This window comes from Thermobia domestica, chromosome 7 (assembly GCF_964235325.1).
Source record: "Thermobia domestica chromosome 7, izTheDome1.hap1.1, whole genome shotgun sequence".
Classification (NCBI taxonomy): Eukaryota; Metazoa; Arthropoda; class Insecta; order Zygentoma; family Lepismatidae; genus Thermobia; species Thermobia domestica.
This window is the reverse complement of record NC_137460.1, coordinates 87,528,117-87,547,385: the sequence shown is the minus strand read 5'-3', so window position 1 is coordinate 87,547,385 and position 19,269 is coordinate 87,528,117. Positions and strand designations below refer to the sequence as shown.

Sequence of the window (19,269 nt, the reverse complement as noted above, 5' to 3'; positions counted from 1 at the left end):
ATTTAATCAAGATTTACCGTATATAATGTGCACCTTTCTCGTTAAGACACTAAAGAGAAAATATAGATATTGAATATACACGAGCACTAATAATTCCGTATCTATATAAATGCTTTTCCCATATTGTGTGTAAAAGTTATTCCTAAAACAATAACGCTTTCTTATACAAATTACCGGAAATACCATGCAATACTACAATTAGATTTGTTAAGCTTGTTATCGCAGTGGAAGCAGTTATTATTATCAGTTAAGTATTAATATAAAGAACCGAATAACGATGTATAGCTAAACGCGGAGTAAGCACTATTATTATTATAGGTGGCACTGACTTGATACAATAACATTGCGTAAACAGCACGTAGTTTCTATTCGTACACTTTACGCATAACTGATATTTTACAAAAGAAGTTTGAAAAAAACTCGGAACTTTTTCCATACAGAGAGTTTTAAGGTAAAAGTTATGAAATATACTACATATTACGCTAACAGAGCTGCCGAGACACACTTTGGATCCCCTGTTACTGAGAGAGTCATCTAGGGTTGATACGTTTCGGTAAGCCTAAAGCCGGACACACTTGTCGAATATATGCCGAATCTTAATATCCAAATTTGTACATACTCATGAATGACATTTACACCAAAAACACATGAAAACAGACAACTCGTAGCGTTAGCTTGTTGGCTGTTACATGAACAGGAGTTATGAACCGTTGAGCCGGTGGAATCAAAGAATAGTATCATTGGCAATGATTTCATTGCTGCTCACACACACACACAAAATTAGCGATAAAACCATGTCTATAATTCGACAGTCATATCGTAGGTCGAAATTTACAAATGTCATAAAGAATTTCTATCGCCTATTTTGTAAGTCTTTTGAATGATTTGGCGTCCCGCCTTATAATGCGTCCCTTCTACGGCGTATCTCGGAACGCTGAAAATTTTCTTAAAATTCGGGATATTCCACCTAATTCAGGATAGGTGGCAACCTTAGTGTCATCACCCATCGTAAGATTGTGGAGAAAACAGAAAGACTTTCTTCATATGCCAAGAGAGAAGGCCAGAAATTAATATTCCAATTTACTTATTTTCGTAATATTTGATTCCAATGGTTGAGTGCGCATTATACATGTTAAAATATGGTAAATTCTTCTTTTCTCCCCTCGTGCAAAAAATTCCAATCGAAAATTTAATTTCTAACGAGTGGCTTCCTATTTAACTTCAAGGAGATATTTGGAACAGGATTCATGATTAAAACATGTTTTAAATATAATATTATTTATTATGCAACATTATAAAAATTTTCAGCACAGTAAAAACAATAACATACTTTCTTAATATAACCACCTGACATTTTCAACTACCCCAATGAGAATGTTTCCAAAATAATGTAACAAGTTTAAAGTTGTTTCTTACACTACAATTAAAAATAATTATATCAAATACTTTCTCTATTATCTTCAATTTTATGTATATATAGATAGATTCATAGTATATGAATTTAATACAAATATAATATACATTATATATATATATATATATTATTCTTAAGAAGTTTTCTCTACCAGCTTTATTTATAGAATTGTATACATTCAAAATTTAATGTATATTTCATATAAGTTCTATATGCACTACACTCTGAGAGCTTCAGTTCTAGAGGTCAATTGCACTGGTATAGAAGTGAAGTCAGGTAATTTGTTTATCATATCTTAATCTCCGTATGTATAACCGCCAATCTCATTTACTAAGAAGTCTATCACCAGTAAGGATATTCACACATACAAAACCTGTTACCATCAATATATCGTCAAACACAGTTACCACGCACACAAACACAAAATACTATACTTTTTCTTAAAGAGATTTCGCACAACGAAATTACAAATTCGCTTTTAATATAATATATATGTTTCGATTAAAAAAAATAATTATTGATCTCTATCATATTTTGAAGTCCTTTTACTTTTCCCGTCCATCAGACTTACTTGATACTTGATCCCCACGCTACAGCTACCTATCGGCAAAATTTGATCTAGCATAGATACTTTTATTTGAATTATTTCAAAGTTACTCTATGTTTACTACATTTGAAACTGATATACCGGAGACCACATGCAATAAGTGGAAACTTATATATATATATATATAAAAGAAATTATTAGAGATGTTCAACGTACTTTGCCCAAATGTTATTTTACACTTTATAGCCAATAAGTTTTCTTAAAAAATTCGGTAAATTACTGTATCTCACAACCGGATATTGTCTAACAAGTCATTCTCGTGTCTTAATTTGTAACTATCTCTTTCATAAACACATCTTCATTGAATTAACTACGAAATACCCATTTTCCCATACGAATAACAAGTGGCACCAAAAAAGGTAGCTACCATAATTAGTATTTTTTAAGTGAAAAAACGTATGTATCTAATTTAATACTTTGAATTGGTTATCTCTGGCAATCTTTTCAAATCAACGTACAAGTTAAATCATTTGCATATATTTAACTATGGGGTACTGCTCTTTTTCCTTAATAAGTTAATGCTTAAGACAAATTTGTGCAAACGCAGATGATATACTTTTATTATTAGATACACATATCAACTTGTAGCAATAATTCCCACGAAGCTTCATGAAAAACTGATCGATGGCACATTTTTTAAAAATATATTGTTCATGACAGTTTTCTAAATATTCCACAGTATTAATACAACAAAACTGACCAAAGCACCAAATATATATTAATAACAATTGTGAAACAGTTTCGGCTAATATATATATATATATATATATATATATATATATATAACTGAAATAAAGTAAAGTAAATATCAATCAAATTCAAGCGGCGTTTACCAAAATGTAACAAATTATTTCATTATAAAACAGCTACCTCTTAGAAGATTAAAAAAAAAAACTTCCAGAAATAAATGCCCTGTTATCTGTTGTAACTTCACTGGATTTGTCAATTTGCCTGGTCTTTTTTTTTTTTTTTTTTTGACAGTTACATAATGAAGCTAGCTTAATTTATATTTTTTAAAATCCTAATATTATAAAGCGAATGAAATACTGGTATTTCCAACGTTTCTCTTCAGTTTCATCCATATCCCTGGTTATAGTTTTCTTCAATAATAATAATAAATCTGAAAAATTTTCTTTGTTTATATAGTACTTACATGAAATAATTAAGTATACTGGCTTCTTCATAACGTATGTGAATAAAGGCACTTACTATCATATGTCATGTTTATATTAAGTAGCGACAATAATCACTTGATATTAAGTACCTGTAAATTAGAGGATATCATATCATTTCTTGCTTTGATTCCTGTTTTGTCGAATGAAAGCAAAGTAGTTACCTGCGAAACTATATATCGATACAAGGAGCAGCTGCTATTTAGAAATGATTTTAGTATGCAGTTCAGAAATCAATCAATGACTATTTTTGAAGTAAAATGTGTTTCTTTCACTGGTTAGAACATTGATTGATCAGTTAAAACTTGCTACTACAGGCTGAGGATAATGTGTAACGGCCTTTAAACAGGATAGTAGTCATGTTGATATGCAGTTATAGGAAGAAGATATAGATTTCTTACATGTCTTATGTATTATATATATGTAACAGCAGAATTTCTGTCGTAAAAAAGCTATACCGTTTTAAAAAAATCCTTGTATCATTGCAGGCGTTTCTAGATTGATCAAATTAACAAAATTCGGCTTTAAGGTAAAATTCCCTCTACCTTAACTCTTGTCATTAAAAAAAAAAAAAAAAGAATAATATCACAGTTAAGAGAGTATGATACGCATGGACAGCAGAGAACACTGTACACATTCCACAAAGAAAAAAAAATCGAGAAGTATACTTATACATATCTTACGTTCAATATCTAAATGCTTGCTTTAACATAAACTTCATCGTTGAGAAAGTAATTTCCATCTCAAGAATAGGAAAGCCATTAAACGGAGAACTAAGAAGATAACAATGAGAGCAACAATATCCACAGTAAAATCTGCGTTTGTCATGTCCAACTCTTCCAAAGTGGTTTCTGGGTCCTTGAAATGGCAATAGATCTGGTAACATTTGAGACGTTCTCTGCCGTAGCTGTACGTGGCGAGAGCAGTGCCTTCGAATCCGTATCGGATGTAACTAAGATATGTAATCCACCGGAGGTAGATAGGAATTGCATCAAAGCTTACAAAGAAGCCTGAGAACAGAAGGAATGGGACGGACATCACCGGAGCTAGGAACACTCCATTCTGAAACAGAAGAATTAACGCTCATAAATAATAATAATAATAATAATAATAATAATAATAATAATAATAATAATAATAATAATAATAATAATAATAATAATAATAATAATATCACCACCACCACCAGAAGTGGAGAATCACTGTAGTTCATGAAATTTCACTAATCGTTTTCGATCTGGTTTAACTGTGGTTTATTCTATATTTTGACAAAACCACTGCGAATACTAATGGAAGCTATTTATCTACATTATTGCTTAGGGTTACCATACATCAGAATTTATGCGGACATGTCTGCATTTTGAGATTTAAAATTTTAGTCTGCAAACTTTGCTATGTTTTTATTTTGTGAATATATTGTCATATTTAGACGTTGAAAGGGTTAGATATAAGGCATATCTGATTCCATTTCTTATTATCTACTTCCAGGCTAGCATACCTGCAAAGTAAGGAGGGCAGTGTATAGTAAATACAGGATGTGGCAGCGTTCATAGCGTAATTTCACTTGGCGTAGTACAATGACGTACTGCATGAATGCGCGCCGCCTCGTGCCGCATTCGTGTACTAATGAGCTGCCATTTCGAGTGTGACAGTGATATGGAGCGGTGGAGTACACAGCACCGTGCCTTTGCTGTTGAAAGTTATTTTAAGAATAACGACTTTGTTATTGCTACCTAGCGCCTATTTCGGCAACATTTCAACTTGGGACGTCATGGGAAAGTTCCAGATGGACGGATCATTGTGAGGTGGGTACGTGCATTTCGAACAACAGGTTCTGTTTGCAATGGCAAACCGGAAAGAAGTGAAAGAACTGTGCGGACATCAGAAGCCGTGGAAAATATTCGTGCTGCAATATTGCGTAACCCAAAAAGATCTGCTCGTCGTCATTCGCAAACTGTGCATATGTCCGATCGCTGATTCAGGAGAATATTGCACGAAGATCTCCATTTTTACCCATATAAGCTGCAGATTGTTCAGGAAATTAGATTGTTTTGGGTTTCACGAGAAACATTCTGCTTAATCATGCGTGATCTCCTTCGCCAAAATCCACAAATGTTGCACACCATCCTGATGTCAGATGAACCTCATTTCGAGTTATGTGGTTCAGTGAATAAGCAGAATATGCGTTATTGGAGTGACGTAAACCCGCATGAACTGCACATTAAGCCCTTGCATAGTTCTCGTGTCACACTGTGGTGTGGTGTTGCTTCCTTTGGGATTATTGGCCCTTACTTCTTTGAGGATGACAGCGGTGTGGATGAACTGTCACCAGTGAACGCTACCTAAAGATGCTGCAAGACTTCGTTCTTCCCCAATTAGGTATGGTCGAATGTGGATGTGGAACAATTATGGTTTCAACAAGACGAAGCGACCTCGTATACAGCCAGAATTTGCATGGGTTTCTTGCGACAGACATTTCCAGGTAGAGTAATTTCCCGTTTTGGTGACATTTCCTGGCCGCCTCGCTCACCTGATCTTTCATTTGCAGACTTTTCCCTTTGAGGCTACCTGAAGCAAGAAATTTCCGAACACGTTGTGCCACTATTCCTGAGTTGAAGGATCGCATCAGAACTGCCGTCGGCAATGGCAATCGCGCAATCGCATCAGAACTGGCGTTATGGAAAGCTTCCAACGCCGCCTAGATGAATGTGTTGTGCAGAGGGGGCATCATTTGACAGGAGTCATATTCAAAAAGTAATCCACGCAATGGACAATGACTTACACATTAGTAAATGGCATACCTTTAACTATTAATTGACATATGAGGTAATAAATAAATTACAGTTACTGCCTGATGGTGTGTTTTTAATATCCTGCTATGAACGCTGCCGCACCCTGTACAAGAATGTCCGCATTTTGATATTTCATGATATAGTAATTTAAATGTTGTAGCATCATTTTGTTAGCTATGATGCTATTATCATTTTGCAACACCTTACTTCAAGATTTCTGCACTTAAGTTTTCTGTGTATTTTGTTGCACAGACATTGGTAATACAATGTTAGCGAAAACAAAATCAATTTTTGCATCTACATATAAACCATTAGTCTCAATCTATACATACTCGTTTGTACTAGGTTGCTGGGCAAAGAGTTTCGTTTGTGTCACGATAATTACAAAATTATAGCAATTTCAAAATGATGCTTGGAATTCAATCGTTTTCTAACATACTGTTATGATTCCTGATTTTTGCTATAAGTTGAAAATAAACAAATAAATAGAGGCCATGTAACGTGTAAATCAGTTGAAATCTCGAATTCGAATTTTTTACGATCACCATATTTTCTTCTCTATCATCATTTAAAAGTAAAGTAAAGTAAAGTAAAGAAAAAAAAAGTCAAATATTAAATATGACGTGGTTTACGCAAAATATGAAAATCTCTTCGCATTTATTTTACATCTGTTCAATTATCTTAATGGATTCAAGTTAACTATCTATGAAGTGTTTCTTGTAATTTGTATCCAACCTGTAATCGATTGTTTTTATTTATTTATAATCTCTGCTTTTTTCTCTCTCTCACACATGTACACCTTTTTTGAAGCATTAACTAAGTTTGAAAAAGAAAGAAAATGTCAAATCTTAATTTCTAAAACTCGAATTTTGAATTTAAAAAAATACTGAAGTTCTTTGCTTATTTTTCTGCTATAAATTTGCAACACTCATGAGCTCTTTCTTTAGTTGGGTGTGAAGGTAAGAGAGAACGATTTATTTTAAGACGAGTTTTTAGTATGGGTACTTGAATCAACTAAAAAACTCAACGGATAATTTTTGAATCAGAAGCACTTCTTTTTCTGTATTCCCTCCAAGTGAGACCATGATGCCAGCGTATGTTTTTCATTCTGTGATCAATTTTGTCCTTAATTGCTGATCACCTTTAGGCCTGAAGTAAGGATGTTAATTTTATTTTTATTTATTTATTTTTGTGTTGTATTAAACCTCTGTGTCACTTCTGGTTATAATATTGTGCCAATTTATACCTAAGTTGCTCTGGTGCAAATTTAGCATTTCCATACAAGAATATGATGTACTTTAAAAACAACGGCACGCCATTTTTAAAAATTTACCGCGACAAGGAAATATGTATTCCAAAGTGTTTACTTACCTGTACATTCATAGCTGCTCCAACGACCAATCCAATACTTTGAGCAACAAACGATACTAGCAGACATGAACTAAGGAACATAGAGAATCGGAAGGTCTCCAGTGGTTGAGATGTAAAATAGTACACGATCAGCACATATACAACACAAAATACAGCCTGAAAAAGCAATAAAAATTACACAAAATCAAGGAGACTAGATCTCTTAAAAGAATTATAATAAAATAAACAGAATTCGCAAATTAAAGAGCTTGATTAATATTAGCAGAGGTTAATAATTGGATTATAACAAAATATTATTATTATTATGGAATATGAAACACTATAATAGTTGTCTATTTTTTAGCTCTTCGTTTAATACTGTATTTCCCAGGAAGTAAGACCTAACCAGAAAATAGTTCTTAGCTCGCATCAGATTCCCCTACTCCAAGAAAACACCGTACTCCAACCTTTCAACAAAACTTATTTCGTGCGTTTCTCGTAACAATCAGAGAGCACGTTAGGACCGGTTACGCTCGGAATTGACAAGCACAATTTATGAACCCTAATCCGCCTTATGCAAAAATTTAATTTAAAAAAATAGATGGTCGTTATTTTCGAGGAAACATGGTATATTAAGCCTCTGATATTATCCAAACCAAAAATTGATTACTAATTTCTTAAGCCTACAGCATCCTTATGAACGGAATCGGAATTTTGGGGCATTGTTGCTAAAATTTTCGTATTTTTTTTTTTTTTTTTTTTTTTCCAAAGTTGTAATCTCTTAATACACACTTTGGGAATCATTGGTCTAAACGGTGACGCAGTTTAATAAATTAAAAATTAACTTAATTTTTAATTCTTAATAACATTTTATTATAAAGCATTTAATTTCCTATTAAAGATTTAATTGACTTATTTACTTTGACTCTCAATATTCAAACGCTTTCTTTGAAAGGCTACTCAGTTCAGAAAGACTTTACCAACTACTTTTACTACAGAATTTCTGCGAAACGTAAAATTTGAATACTGGCAGATTTCGGCTTTAAACTTACATTATGATTTAACACACAGCATTTTATGTACCAGCGGAGCTATTAAGCTTTATCTACATGTGTTTGAACTCTTGATTTCGCTATGCGGACTTTGTGGTAGACAAACACTAATTGACGAAAAATTTATTTCTCAAATAACCAATGAACTAGTTTACTGGAGGGTACTAGTAATTGTAACTTTTCTTTGTATCATTGTTCCAGTTACTGCACCATTGTTACTTCTGAACTATGTTATAATTATCATAATCTTCAAATCGAATCAAGGACATAACTGTAACTACTTAATTAAAATACACTAACCTATCCGTATTCCAATTTCTTTTGTTTGTTCTTTCTTTTAATTCATTCTTATATTTCGATGCTATGCTATAAATCTTCGACGTAATACACATTTAGGATGGATTGAGGAATTTTAGAAACTACTGTAGTCTCTGGATAACAGGAAAGTATTTCGAATTAACTACTAACTACTTTCCAAAACATTACGTGCAAACACAGTTCAATGTGTGACTAGGATCATATATATTGCTTGTTTCTACATATAGTCAATATTGGTTAATCACTGTACGTACCTGAAATGGAAGATCTGATAACGTGATAGCCAGATAATACGACTTCAGCGAATACCAACGATTAAAATGCTCTTTCACCAATACCGGCATTTCCAGTGGGACTGAAAACGAAAATACACAGGAAAACATATTTAATATATTTGCCAGGAATATAAAATATTTTGCTAGTATATTCGGAGACAAAATCAAACTTAAACATACTGCATTCAAAGATGGTGGTAACAATATATAACATTTCGATTGCAACTGGTCCTATATTTAGATATACTGTTAAATGTGGAAGAATTGATAGAGACATCATTTTATAACATAAAAAAAAACTTTTAAATACATAACATTTTATAACATAAAATAAACTAAAATAAATTGGTACTACATATATACGTATGTATATACATAAAAAGACGAAAATTCTCTCTTTCGTCTCTTAGTGTAAAATAATCACATCACCAACTACAATAATTAGAAGTTCATCTTTAAAGTTATTCTTTTCTTTCTTACTTTCACATTTCAAATGAATATAAAGGAGCAAAAAAGAGGCAGGTTATACAATTAACAACTTCTTTTTATTATTATTATTGTAAGTTATAATACAATCAAGTATTGCTCTAAAAAAAACCTATTGTAAATTATCATTGTATTTATTATTGAATATTATTTCAGAGATTCATGAGTGGTATACCATATAGAGAAATAAAAGATTATTTTTCATTGCTTACGTAAATACCGTGACTGTTATATATGTCAAGATCTCTTCCAGCCTATTTTTTCATTCTAACACTAAACATTTCATCACCAGCGCTTCGCGCCTTTATAACGGATGTTAATATAAAAATATAACATAATATCTTTCCGGCAATATTATCGGGTATTTGGGGGAGAAGGATTATGACTATGCTGTCTCTGGGAGTAGAGTAATAACTAATGTTCTACAAATTGTGATCAATGTAAAATGACTCAAATCTTATCATTATTAACAAAAGCACAGAAGATTTCAGCACAGCAGCCACCTGAACATTGAATGCGAATGATAAAATTCTCCCAAACAAATAAGTTCACTTACATTTTATATACACTACCGTTCAAAAGTTTGGGAGCAGTTCACAGTTTTACATGTCAATAGCAATTTACGCTAGACAATATATGAGAAAGTTATTTATTTGTATTGATTCATGTTGCAGCACTAAGTGAAATAGAACACAAGAAGTTCCTTTGCATATTTCTTAGTTTTTTTTGTTTTCTAATATTGTCTTGTTTTGGTTGTTTACGTATTTTATTACTATCGTCTATTATAAATTATAGTCATTTTCTTAAGTCTGAAATCAATGCATTTGCAAATTGTATTACATATATCAGGTATCATCATTTACAATTAAACACTCGTAGGCTAAACTAGATACATTAAACCACCTAACAAATATTTGAACTTAAATGCGCTTCAAGCAATCTGTTCTCTTGTTAGACAATGAAAGACTCGTACAAATGATTACTGAAATCGAATTGGAAGGACCAAATCGACCACAAAGTAGAAACAATTCATTAATTTTATCTAAAAGGAATCAATGCTTTAAACGAAACATGTGAAGTATTCAGTAGTACGGTCTGCTAAGAAACCGCAAATAACAGCTAAATATGAGAAAATTCAATTAGTCTAAGCAAATACACAAAAAATAAACTATAGACCAATGGAAGCAAGGTCTTTAGAAGTTGCATTTAAATTTCAGTTATTAGGTTCTAATAGATGGATCTTTGTGCGCCACTCAGCAAACACGAGCGCATCTGGAATGTGTACTGTGTCAACTATTTAAGTACAAAGGAAGTTGTATAATGATTTTGGGGATGTTTCGGAGGCAATAAACCTGGCAGTCTGGTGAAAATAGGAGGGATATTATGAAAAGGATATTTAAAAATCCTTCGAGACCATGCAACACCCTCTGGGCAAAATATTATAGTATATCAACAAGATAACGACCAAAGAATGTTTTTAAACTGTGTACAGGATTGCTCAAACAGAAACACGACGAAAGATTAATAAAAATCATGAAATGGCCATCACAATTACCCGACTTACCTTGAATCGAATTTGTGAGGGACGAAGTGAAGAGAGAATGGAAAGTCAGTTTGTAATTAGTGTCAAATAGTTGAGGGATTACTTACAGCTCGAATGGAAGTAATTGTATACGGCATTCTTAAACAAATTAATCGGAGGAGTGGCAAGAATTTGCGAGAAAGTAATTAAAAATTAAAGTGACTATTTTGACCGAGGCCAGAGTTTAATTTCTCTATGTATAAAATCCCATTTTCGACTTTACTAATTTTCTTTAAACGTTTCATCATGTGAAAAAAGAGTTTCTTTGTGTTAATAATTATGATGTTGATTTTTTCGTACTCCCCCCATTTCTTAGTGCTTCCGAACATTTGGACGGTACAGTAAATACCAGTACAGTAAATACAAATTAGTAACACTTTGGATTCCTTTTATCTACTTACATGAGAGAATGGTGACGGTCATGGATGTATACATTAAGAAAAGCATATTGAAGAAAAGGAATCCCAAGTTACTAAGAACTTTAGCACCATCATTTCCTATGTCATAGTATAAGGCACCAATCAGAATTCCAACAAGTACGTGGGCAAACAGACGAAGATACATCAGCGTCTGAAAAAAAGAAGCAAAATCAAAGTTAGGATTCACTTAAGTAAGTACATATACAGCAGAGCACAAAATTTCCGGCCAAATATTTTAGATTTGACCTTTACTTTATTTGCCAAATACCAAGCGGCAACAAAACTCTGAACTGGCTACTGGATTTAGACATGAAATTTTATGTCTTGATCTATAGTGTATAACAAATGGAGAAAATAATAAATTCTTCTTATACCATATCTTAAAAGGTTCGAATGCAATAAAATTCAATGAAAAACGTGAGACTCGACCAAGGACTGAATTTGAGTTTCACGCTTACCGTACAAGTATGCTAGTCCATGGAGTACCAGCACCAAGAGCCAAAATTTGGGTTTCGTCAGTTAGCAAATTTGGTAGCGTAGTGATTAGTATACCAGCATGGTACGCAGAAGACCTGGTTAAGGTCAATGTGGAGTTTTACTTTCTTCATTGTGTTTACGGAACTCATTGTCAAAAATTAATATTATTTTTTCAAGTTTCAAATCTTCTTTCACTGTCGTCCTCATACAAATTCAGGGTTTCCTTATATGTATCATATTGTACGCCACATGGAACATTTTATGTAAAGAACCCTGAATGTGTTATTGAAAATTTCTGAACTATGATTTCCTTCATTTATTTCTCTTTCTCCACTCCTAATAAGGAGGAAATAAAGAGTCATAGGTGCGGAAAGAAAAAAGAAAAAGAAAGAACAAAAAAGATTCACGTATTTCTGATCAGGTAAAGGTATTTCAATTTATTACTTTATATTAAGCACCCCCTTTTAATAACGTGGCGGTAATAGAAAGTTCCGAGCTCAGTATACGAAACACAGGGAAGCATGAGCATGCAGATGCAACTGCAGAGACCAGTGACCTTTTTGGATTAGTATGTTACACGTCGTCGTACTATGAACATTGAGAGTAATGCTACATAAGCTTCTGTATCAATGCATACTGAAATAATTGAGATTTCAAATTGAACTACGAACTCGAATACATCAAATTTTGCATTAAGTTTGGCAAATCTAGATTCAATAGTATTATGGCAATGAAGTAATGAGTCATGCGAGATGTTTTAAATGGCACACGGTATAAAAGCTGCAGCATATCGCTGGAAGACGAAAAGAAGTTTAACCGATTATAGAATAATGTGATCTTTCACCATCACAACCTGAGAAAACGTTGAAAAATTAGGAAATCTGGAATTAGTATTATCTGAGAATCATACAGGACTTCCTTCATGATATTACGACAATATAGCTAATCCTTACCTCTGTTTTGAATATGAATCATATTGGTAAGTATTATTATTATTATTATTATAATAATATAGTAGTAGTAGTAGTAGTAGTAGTAGTAGTAGTAGTAGTAGTAGTAGTAGTAGTAGTAGTAGTAGTAGTAGTAGTAGTAGTAGTAGTAGTAGTAGTAGTAGTAGTAGTAGTAGTAGTAGTAGTAGTAGTAGTAGTAGTAGTAGTAGTAGTAGTAGTAGTAGTAGTAGTAGTAGTAGTAGTAGTAGTAGTAGTAGTAGTAGTAGTAGTAGTAGTAGTAGTAGTAGTAGTAGTAGTAGTAGTAGTAGTAGTAGTAGTAGTAGTAGTAGTAGTAGTAGTAGTAGTAGTAGTAGTAGTAGTAGTAGTAGTAGTAGTAGTAGTAGTAGTAGTAGGAGGAGGAGGAGGAGGAGGAGGAGGAGGAGGAGGAGGAGGAGGAGGAGGAGGTGGTCGTCGTACTCGTCGTTGTCGTCTAGAATAAGACCAGTGGTGTTCATGAATAGACTTGTAACGTGTTCTCCCAACTCTTTTTGAGAGAACTGAAAAAGTCTGGAGGGAAGATTTTCAGGACTTACGTGAAGTGCTCTAATGTAGTGTAATGATGTGTTATGTACTTTAGGAGATGCAAATGAAGAATCTGAGCGCTGCAAGTGTATTGGAGATCGACCGACACAGCAGTGAGTGTATTACAAATTTAAAAGAGACTGGAAAAATCGCATCTGTCGAATTGCGGTGGAGTCCTGGAAAATCAGACCAGGGTCGAATATACAAGTTTACATGTGCTCTTCTGTTTCTTTGATATGGTTGTAGGTGGTTCAAGGGTCCAATTCACGTAATAAAGGCTGAGGTACCTTTGGTAAGCCAGATGATGTAGTGATTGGGTTTCCAGATCTGCGAATGCCGCCCGGAGTCTCCAGGTTCGAAATACACTCTACGGGTGAACGAACTAAATCTACAGCTTAAGTATCAAATTACATGCAATTAACTATCTATGCCTTTTACACCTTATAATATATGTTATACTTTGCTGTTAGTGATTTATATTTTTATTGCAACAGAAGGATAGGTTTAAATACACTATTTTCATTGTTGAGATTGTATTATCGCCTGGCACCAATATCATTTTTATTTCATGTTTTGACAACCGCCAAATTAGCTGGATGGCGGTTGGATGGTAATGAACTGAACAATAAATTTTCTGTTTTGAAATCTATAAATCATATCAACATTTGACAAGAAAGATAATAACTGTTCTAAATTATGGAACGAAATTTTTAAGATAGCAGACGCATTAAATCTATTCAAAATAGTGCAATATATTCTCGCTATATCAGTCAGTAATGCACATGTCAAACGAGTGTTCAATAAAAGCTTTATGGTCATATAACAGAAACAGAACATCGGTAGGAACTTGTGATGGCTGAAACTCGTGTTTAGACGAAACAATCTGTCAAATTTACAACACAGATTTTGAAAATAGGATTCTACATAAAACAGAAGAGCTCCAAAAAATATGAAGATGATGATAGATGTCTACAATCACAATTGTTTTATTATTTTCAGTTAGTTTAGTACGATATAATCTTGGTTCGTAGTAATCGTAGTGTTAGTAATTAATAATATTGGTTGTAAGTTTTACAAGTAACGATGGTAACAACATAGAGAAGTCTTTCACCAATTATACAAATACTACTGGTCTCCGAGTTTGCCTTCAGTTCAATGTAACAATTCTAGATGGTGAGCATGCATAAGTAAGATTCATGAGTTTCTGTAGGAAATTCAGGCTGAATGGGATGAAGGAAGCGAAATTAAGAATGATTCTGTATAGAGGGATTGTCACGATTGTTTGCGGATAACATAGGGGAGATATACTCGGTTGGAAAATACTAACGAGAGGATGTTGAGATAGTTGTTACGGAATGATATGGTGGAACAAATACAGGCATAAGGAAGATAATGTTTGATGTGAAATTCTTAAGCGAAGCTATAATATACTGCTAACAGACTTGATATTTACGTCACTCTCAAGACATTCGTCCTCAAGAATATTGTCTACATCAAGAACAAGGATCAGTATATCATCTACATCAACATATGGCTGAACAAGGATTAGGTGAATTTGGCTAGACCTACTGTTTAGGGACTGCAGACATAGCAGGATGGTCGTAGATCTGAACAAAGTCTTAAAATTTTGATACGTGATATTGATAATAATAATAATATCTTAAACACAACAATTAATTCCAATCAAATTTAACACATCCTTTATTTAGACTGAAAAACGAGAAAGAAAGGATGAAAAAACGGTATCAGTTCGATTAATTTATATTAAATAATATAATGTTGACTAATATCAATAATTACTAACATACGTATATGCTATAAGAATATTCATATGAATCAAACTAAAACAATTACCTAGGTTACCTCGTTATTTCACAATGATAGGTAGGTTAGGACACTGAGTTACTTGGTTTAGGAACTGTGTGCTGAGATACATGAAGATGATGATTTAGAAATTATCAAGGGCGCTGAGGTCACTGATGAGTGAAATATTGGTTTTTAATGAAATTAAATCAATGGAGGGTAGGGTGATTTTAGAAGAATGGTGCTAGGAAGCAGAGGTTCAGTGATGAATGGAATAATGGATAGGAAGTGATTCGTGTCTTCGAGGTATGATAACAGCCTGGGTGTGGAATTGAAAGAGGCAGTCGAAGAAAGCAGAGATGGGAGTGGACACGATGGGTCTACCTTGATTACTAGATTTGTGGACATTTAGGAGTTCTGGATGTTTAGGAGTAGGGAGCAAGATGGCGGTTTGAAATATGTCCTCGAGTGTACAATGATTGGTCAAATTAAATCTTAGTGAGAAAACCATGAATAATGCCCTTCGTAACAGGTCCGTAGTACACGCAGTTGAAAAATAGATGTAGGGATCCAGATCAATAAATAACTCGAAACCATTGTGATGGAACTTATTTGTGGGGCGGAGAATGCTGATAGTGATGTCAGGACCCAACACCAAGATAGCCTTACGTTCAGCAGGTGTGATATAATTAGAAGGCCTTCGGAAAAAGGGGTCAACAATTTACTCGGAAATGAGGGATATATATTTCCAGTCGATGGTTGTCCGCAGCGAAGGGAATTCTTAGAGGAAGATTAGAGAACTTCCTCGGAGACAGAACAAGCTACCAAAACAGTGTAACCTTAATGTGTATATCGACAATTTTTAATCGTAATATTCATATAAAGTGTTATGTTTCTCACACATTACCTAAGTTACTGTGGGATATGTTACTTTGGTGCTTACAGATTCTAGATGAACTGGTTTCAATGTAAACGAGGCATGCTAGGTATTAAGAAATCCACGTAGTGATTAAAGGGAATCATAGCTGTTACACAAATCAAACGACGTTGACATAGGCAAAGCTGGAATGTTGTATCAATTTGCTTTACCACATGGAATGTAAGCTGAGTAATTCTTCTCCCAGAATAGGATTAATATTAAATAACCAGGATTTAATTTCCTCTTTACTATTGATTCGTTCCTCTATTCTACAAAGTATCAACTTACCCAGTCTCTTCTGCTAAAAAGAAGCGTTCGTTTCAGAACAACCCAAAACTGTGTCCACCCAGAAGTAGCATATCGTCGCTGTTTCCCAGATACAGCTGGATCCAAAAGAGCTGCAGTGCAGTTATCCTGATGCTTTTCCGAAGCTGTAAAGTCCACCGGTATAACCACAGGTGGAGGTACATCGCCACCATTTTTCAGGGCTGGAAAAGGAAGCAATGCCACAATAACACCTACGCAGTGCATAGTTTGAATTTATAGTAACCCGTAAAGAGCATATTAATGAGATTTGAAAAGGTGCTGAACGTGGAAGTACCTTATAACTCCAACTTGAAAGCCCAACAATTATTGAAGGGTTAATGTATCAGTGACTAGCCAATATAATACAATGAATTTCAGTTCGTTCAGTAAAATTTCTACGTATACTATTCTTAAACCTTAAACTTTTTTCTCTTCTTAAAAAAGAAGAGCGCTACAACGATAATTTTTTTTTTCTAAATCATTTAAAGAGAAACATACGAACGTCAAAACACATCTACTACAACTTGCTGAATAAGTCTTTTTAATGTAAAGACAAATAAGTTTCAGGCTTTCAAATGACTACAGCACTTATAATACTACTAAGGATTCATTCAATTACAGCAACTTGCCCACAAAAGTTTTCTTTAGTGTTTCTTTCGTATTTGAGGTGTTTCGTAATAACACCTCAGAATACTATAATATGCACTTTCCAGAACACTTGGTTTTTCCGATGTATTTCATTCTGAAGATCCTTAAAATAATGTATTTTTGATCAATAATAAAAAATCCAACAGAGCAAAATTATATTCCTTTTGTACAAAAACATTCAACGTCTGACTTTTAATTTTTAACATATATTATCACACCCAAATTTGATTATTAAGTAATACGATTATAGAAGAATTTACAGTAATATACAGTATTATACTATTACTAAGTTTGTTGGTATACGACTAAATTCTTTTACTTTAAAATAGGAGCTCATTTAAATAATTTAAATCAATAATTGTCAGAATACTAAATATTTTAAGAGCTACAAATCATACGCCAACAATCATGAACATTGAAACGAATGCTTGGAGTCCTAATTAATATTATTTGAACCTAACATTACAATTATGCCACTGAAAATATGCAAAACACGTTTTAGGCATCTTATTCATCGAAAATATTATATATATATATATATATATATATATATATATATATATATATATATATATATATATATATCACAAATTACCAGAAAAAAGTGAAAACACTATCACAAACACTAAGGAAGAATATTGCCTTTCGCTAAGCGTTTCATCATAAGTAGGGGGATGTACGACAAGAGAAAAGGTATGGCTGCACCACTAAACTTTCTCGCTATCATTTCTTAAAGTAAATCGCCATGCTGCAGATATTACAAAACTATTCATTTAATGAAAAAGAGAACTTACTCCCAAGAAAATTGTTAGAGCAGTTTTCGAGAAATTTGCAACTTCTTATTTTCTTCCTTGCAACATATCACTATACTTACTGGATAGTGATATGTAAGCTTATACTGTAATTACTTTCCATCCACCCCGCACCCCACTAGATCCCTTTTCCTTTACCTGTATCTTGGTAATTCTGGTATGTCAGCGAAAATTCGACGCTTAATATGATACTTTGAATAAATCCATACAAGGATGAAGACGAGCAACGTGAGTACCTCTTGAGTTTATTTATAAAGCAACTCTATAAGTGGTTTATCTTCAGAATGGAACTACCTAGTACGCTTATATTAATACCAATATAGTGAAATGAAAGAACTTTGTTGCTTACCCACTGTTTCCTTGGAAATGTCATTTGTTGTATAAGGAAGAACATTGATCGCAGGGAGATTTCCATTACCATTCATGTAACCTGCTTCGTCATTCCCATTGCATTTATTTACATTTCCATTCTCCTGGACCTCCTTGTCCTCTGCAACATGTGCACTGTTTCCATTCACGTAATTTCCGTTGGTGTTGATGAATTTTCCATTGTTCATATTCCCATTCAGATGCTTTACATCAGGCAACGGCTTCCCGCTTCGAATGTCATGCTTACCGTTTTTAATTGCAGTTACTAACTTTTGGATATTGTCGCCGTATTCTCCACACGAAACTTCAATAACTGAAATAAAGGAATGGTGTCACTTACTCAAATGAACTAGTCAGTCTATGAAAGAAGGACGATAACCTTAAACAAACAGAAACATGAACGATGTTCGAGATTTCTGGTCCAATGAAGTGTACTAAGCAACTATTCTAGAGGTATGAACAGTTATACCTTGTATAAAATATTTTGTACTTCAATCAGTCGGTTTCAGCTTTTGCTGACACTTTTATCGATGACATCTGAAAGTTGCTGAACTGGAAGTACAGTTAAGGCTTCTCGCTTTCAGTGGAACTCTTCTGAGACAAAAGTACATAACCACACTTCTCGGAACTATAATAAAATTTGCTTCTTGAAAAATATAAGATTGCATAGTTTATAAGATTATCACTACTTTGAATTCTTTATCCTTCCTGCCAGTAAAAGTGGAATGAAATTATACATCAGTTTCCACAACTTAAAAAAAAAGCATGGTTTGTAAGTGTCAACGAAGACTGTAACCCCGACTGAACTACAAAAATTGATAATACACGGTAAAACTGGTCACATTTGAGTTAGGTATCCTATAGCATCTATCAACACTAATCATAGAATGTTGACCAAAAACGACTACATTACACAACTAAAGTTAATGGTTATTAAATTTCTACTTGCACGATTTT

The 19,269-nt window shown here is 33.4% G+C and overlaps 1 protein-coding gene across 2 annotated transcripts in view; it reads right to left on the bottom strand.

Moving 5' to 3' along the window:
* Positions 1-1,261: 1,261 nt before the first annotated feature.
* LOC145690269 (ATP-binding cassette subfamily G member 4) overlaps positions 1,262-19,269 on the bottom strand; it is a 185,598-nt gene continuing 167,590 nt past the window's right edge. For both annotated transcript variants that reach the window (XM_081765001.1, XM_081765000.1), the window contains 6 exons: positions 18,293-18,625; positions 16,466-16,665; positions 11,450-11,618; positions 8,960-9,060; positions 7,357-7,512; positions 1,262-4,255 (listed from right to left, as the gene is read on the bottom strand). In XM_081765001.1, coding sequence (XP_081621127.1) covers positions 3,911-4,255; positions 7,357-7,512; positions 8,960-9,060; positions 11,450-11,618; positions 16,466-16,665; positions 18,293-18,625 — 1,304 coding nt within the window. In that variant the 3' untranslated portion in view covers positions 1,262-3,910. The remainder of the gene's footprint in view (positions 4,256-7,356; positions 7,513-8,959; positions 9,061-11,449; positions 11,619-16,465; positions 16,666-18,292; positions 18,626-19,269) is intronic.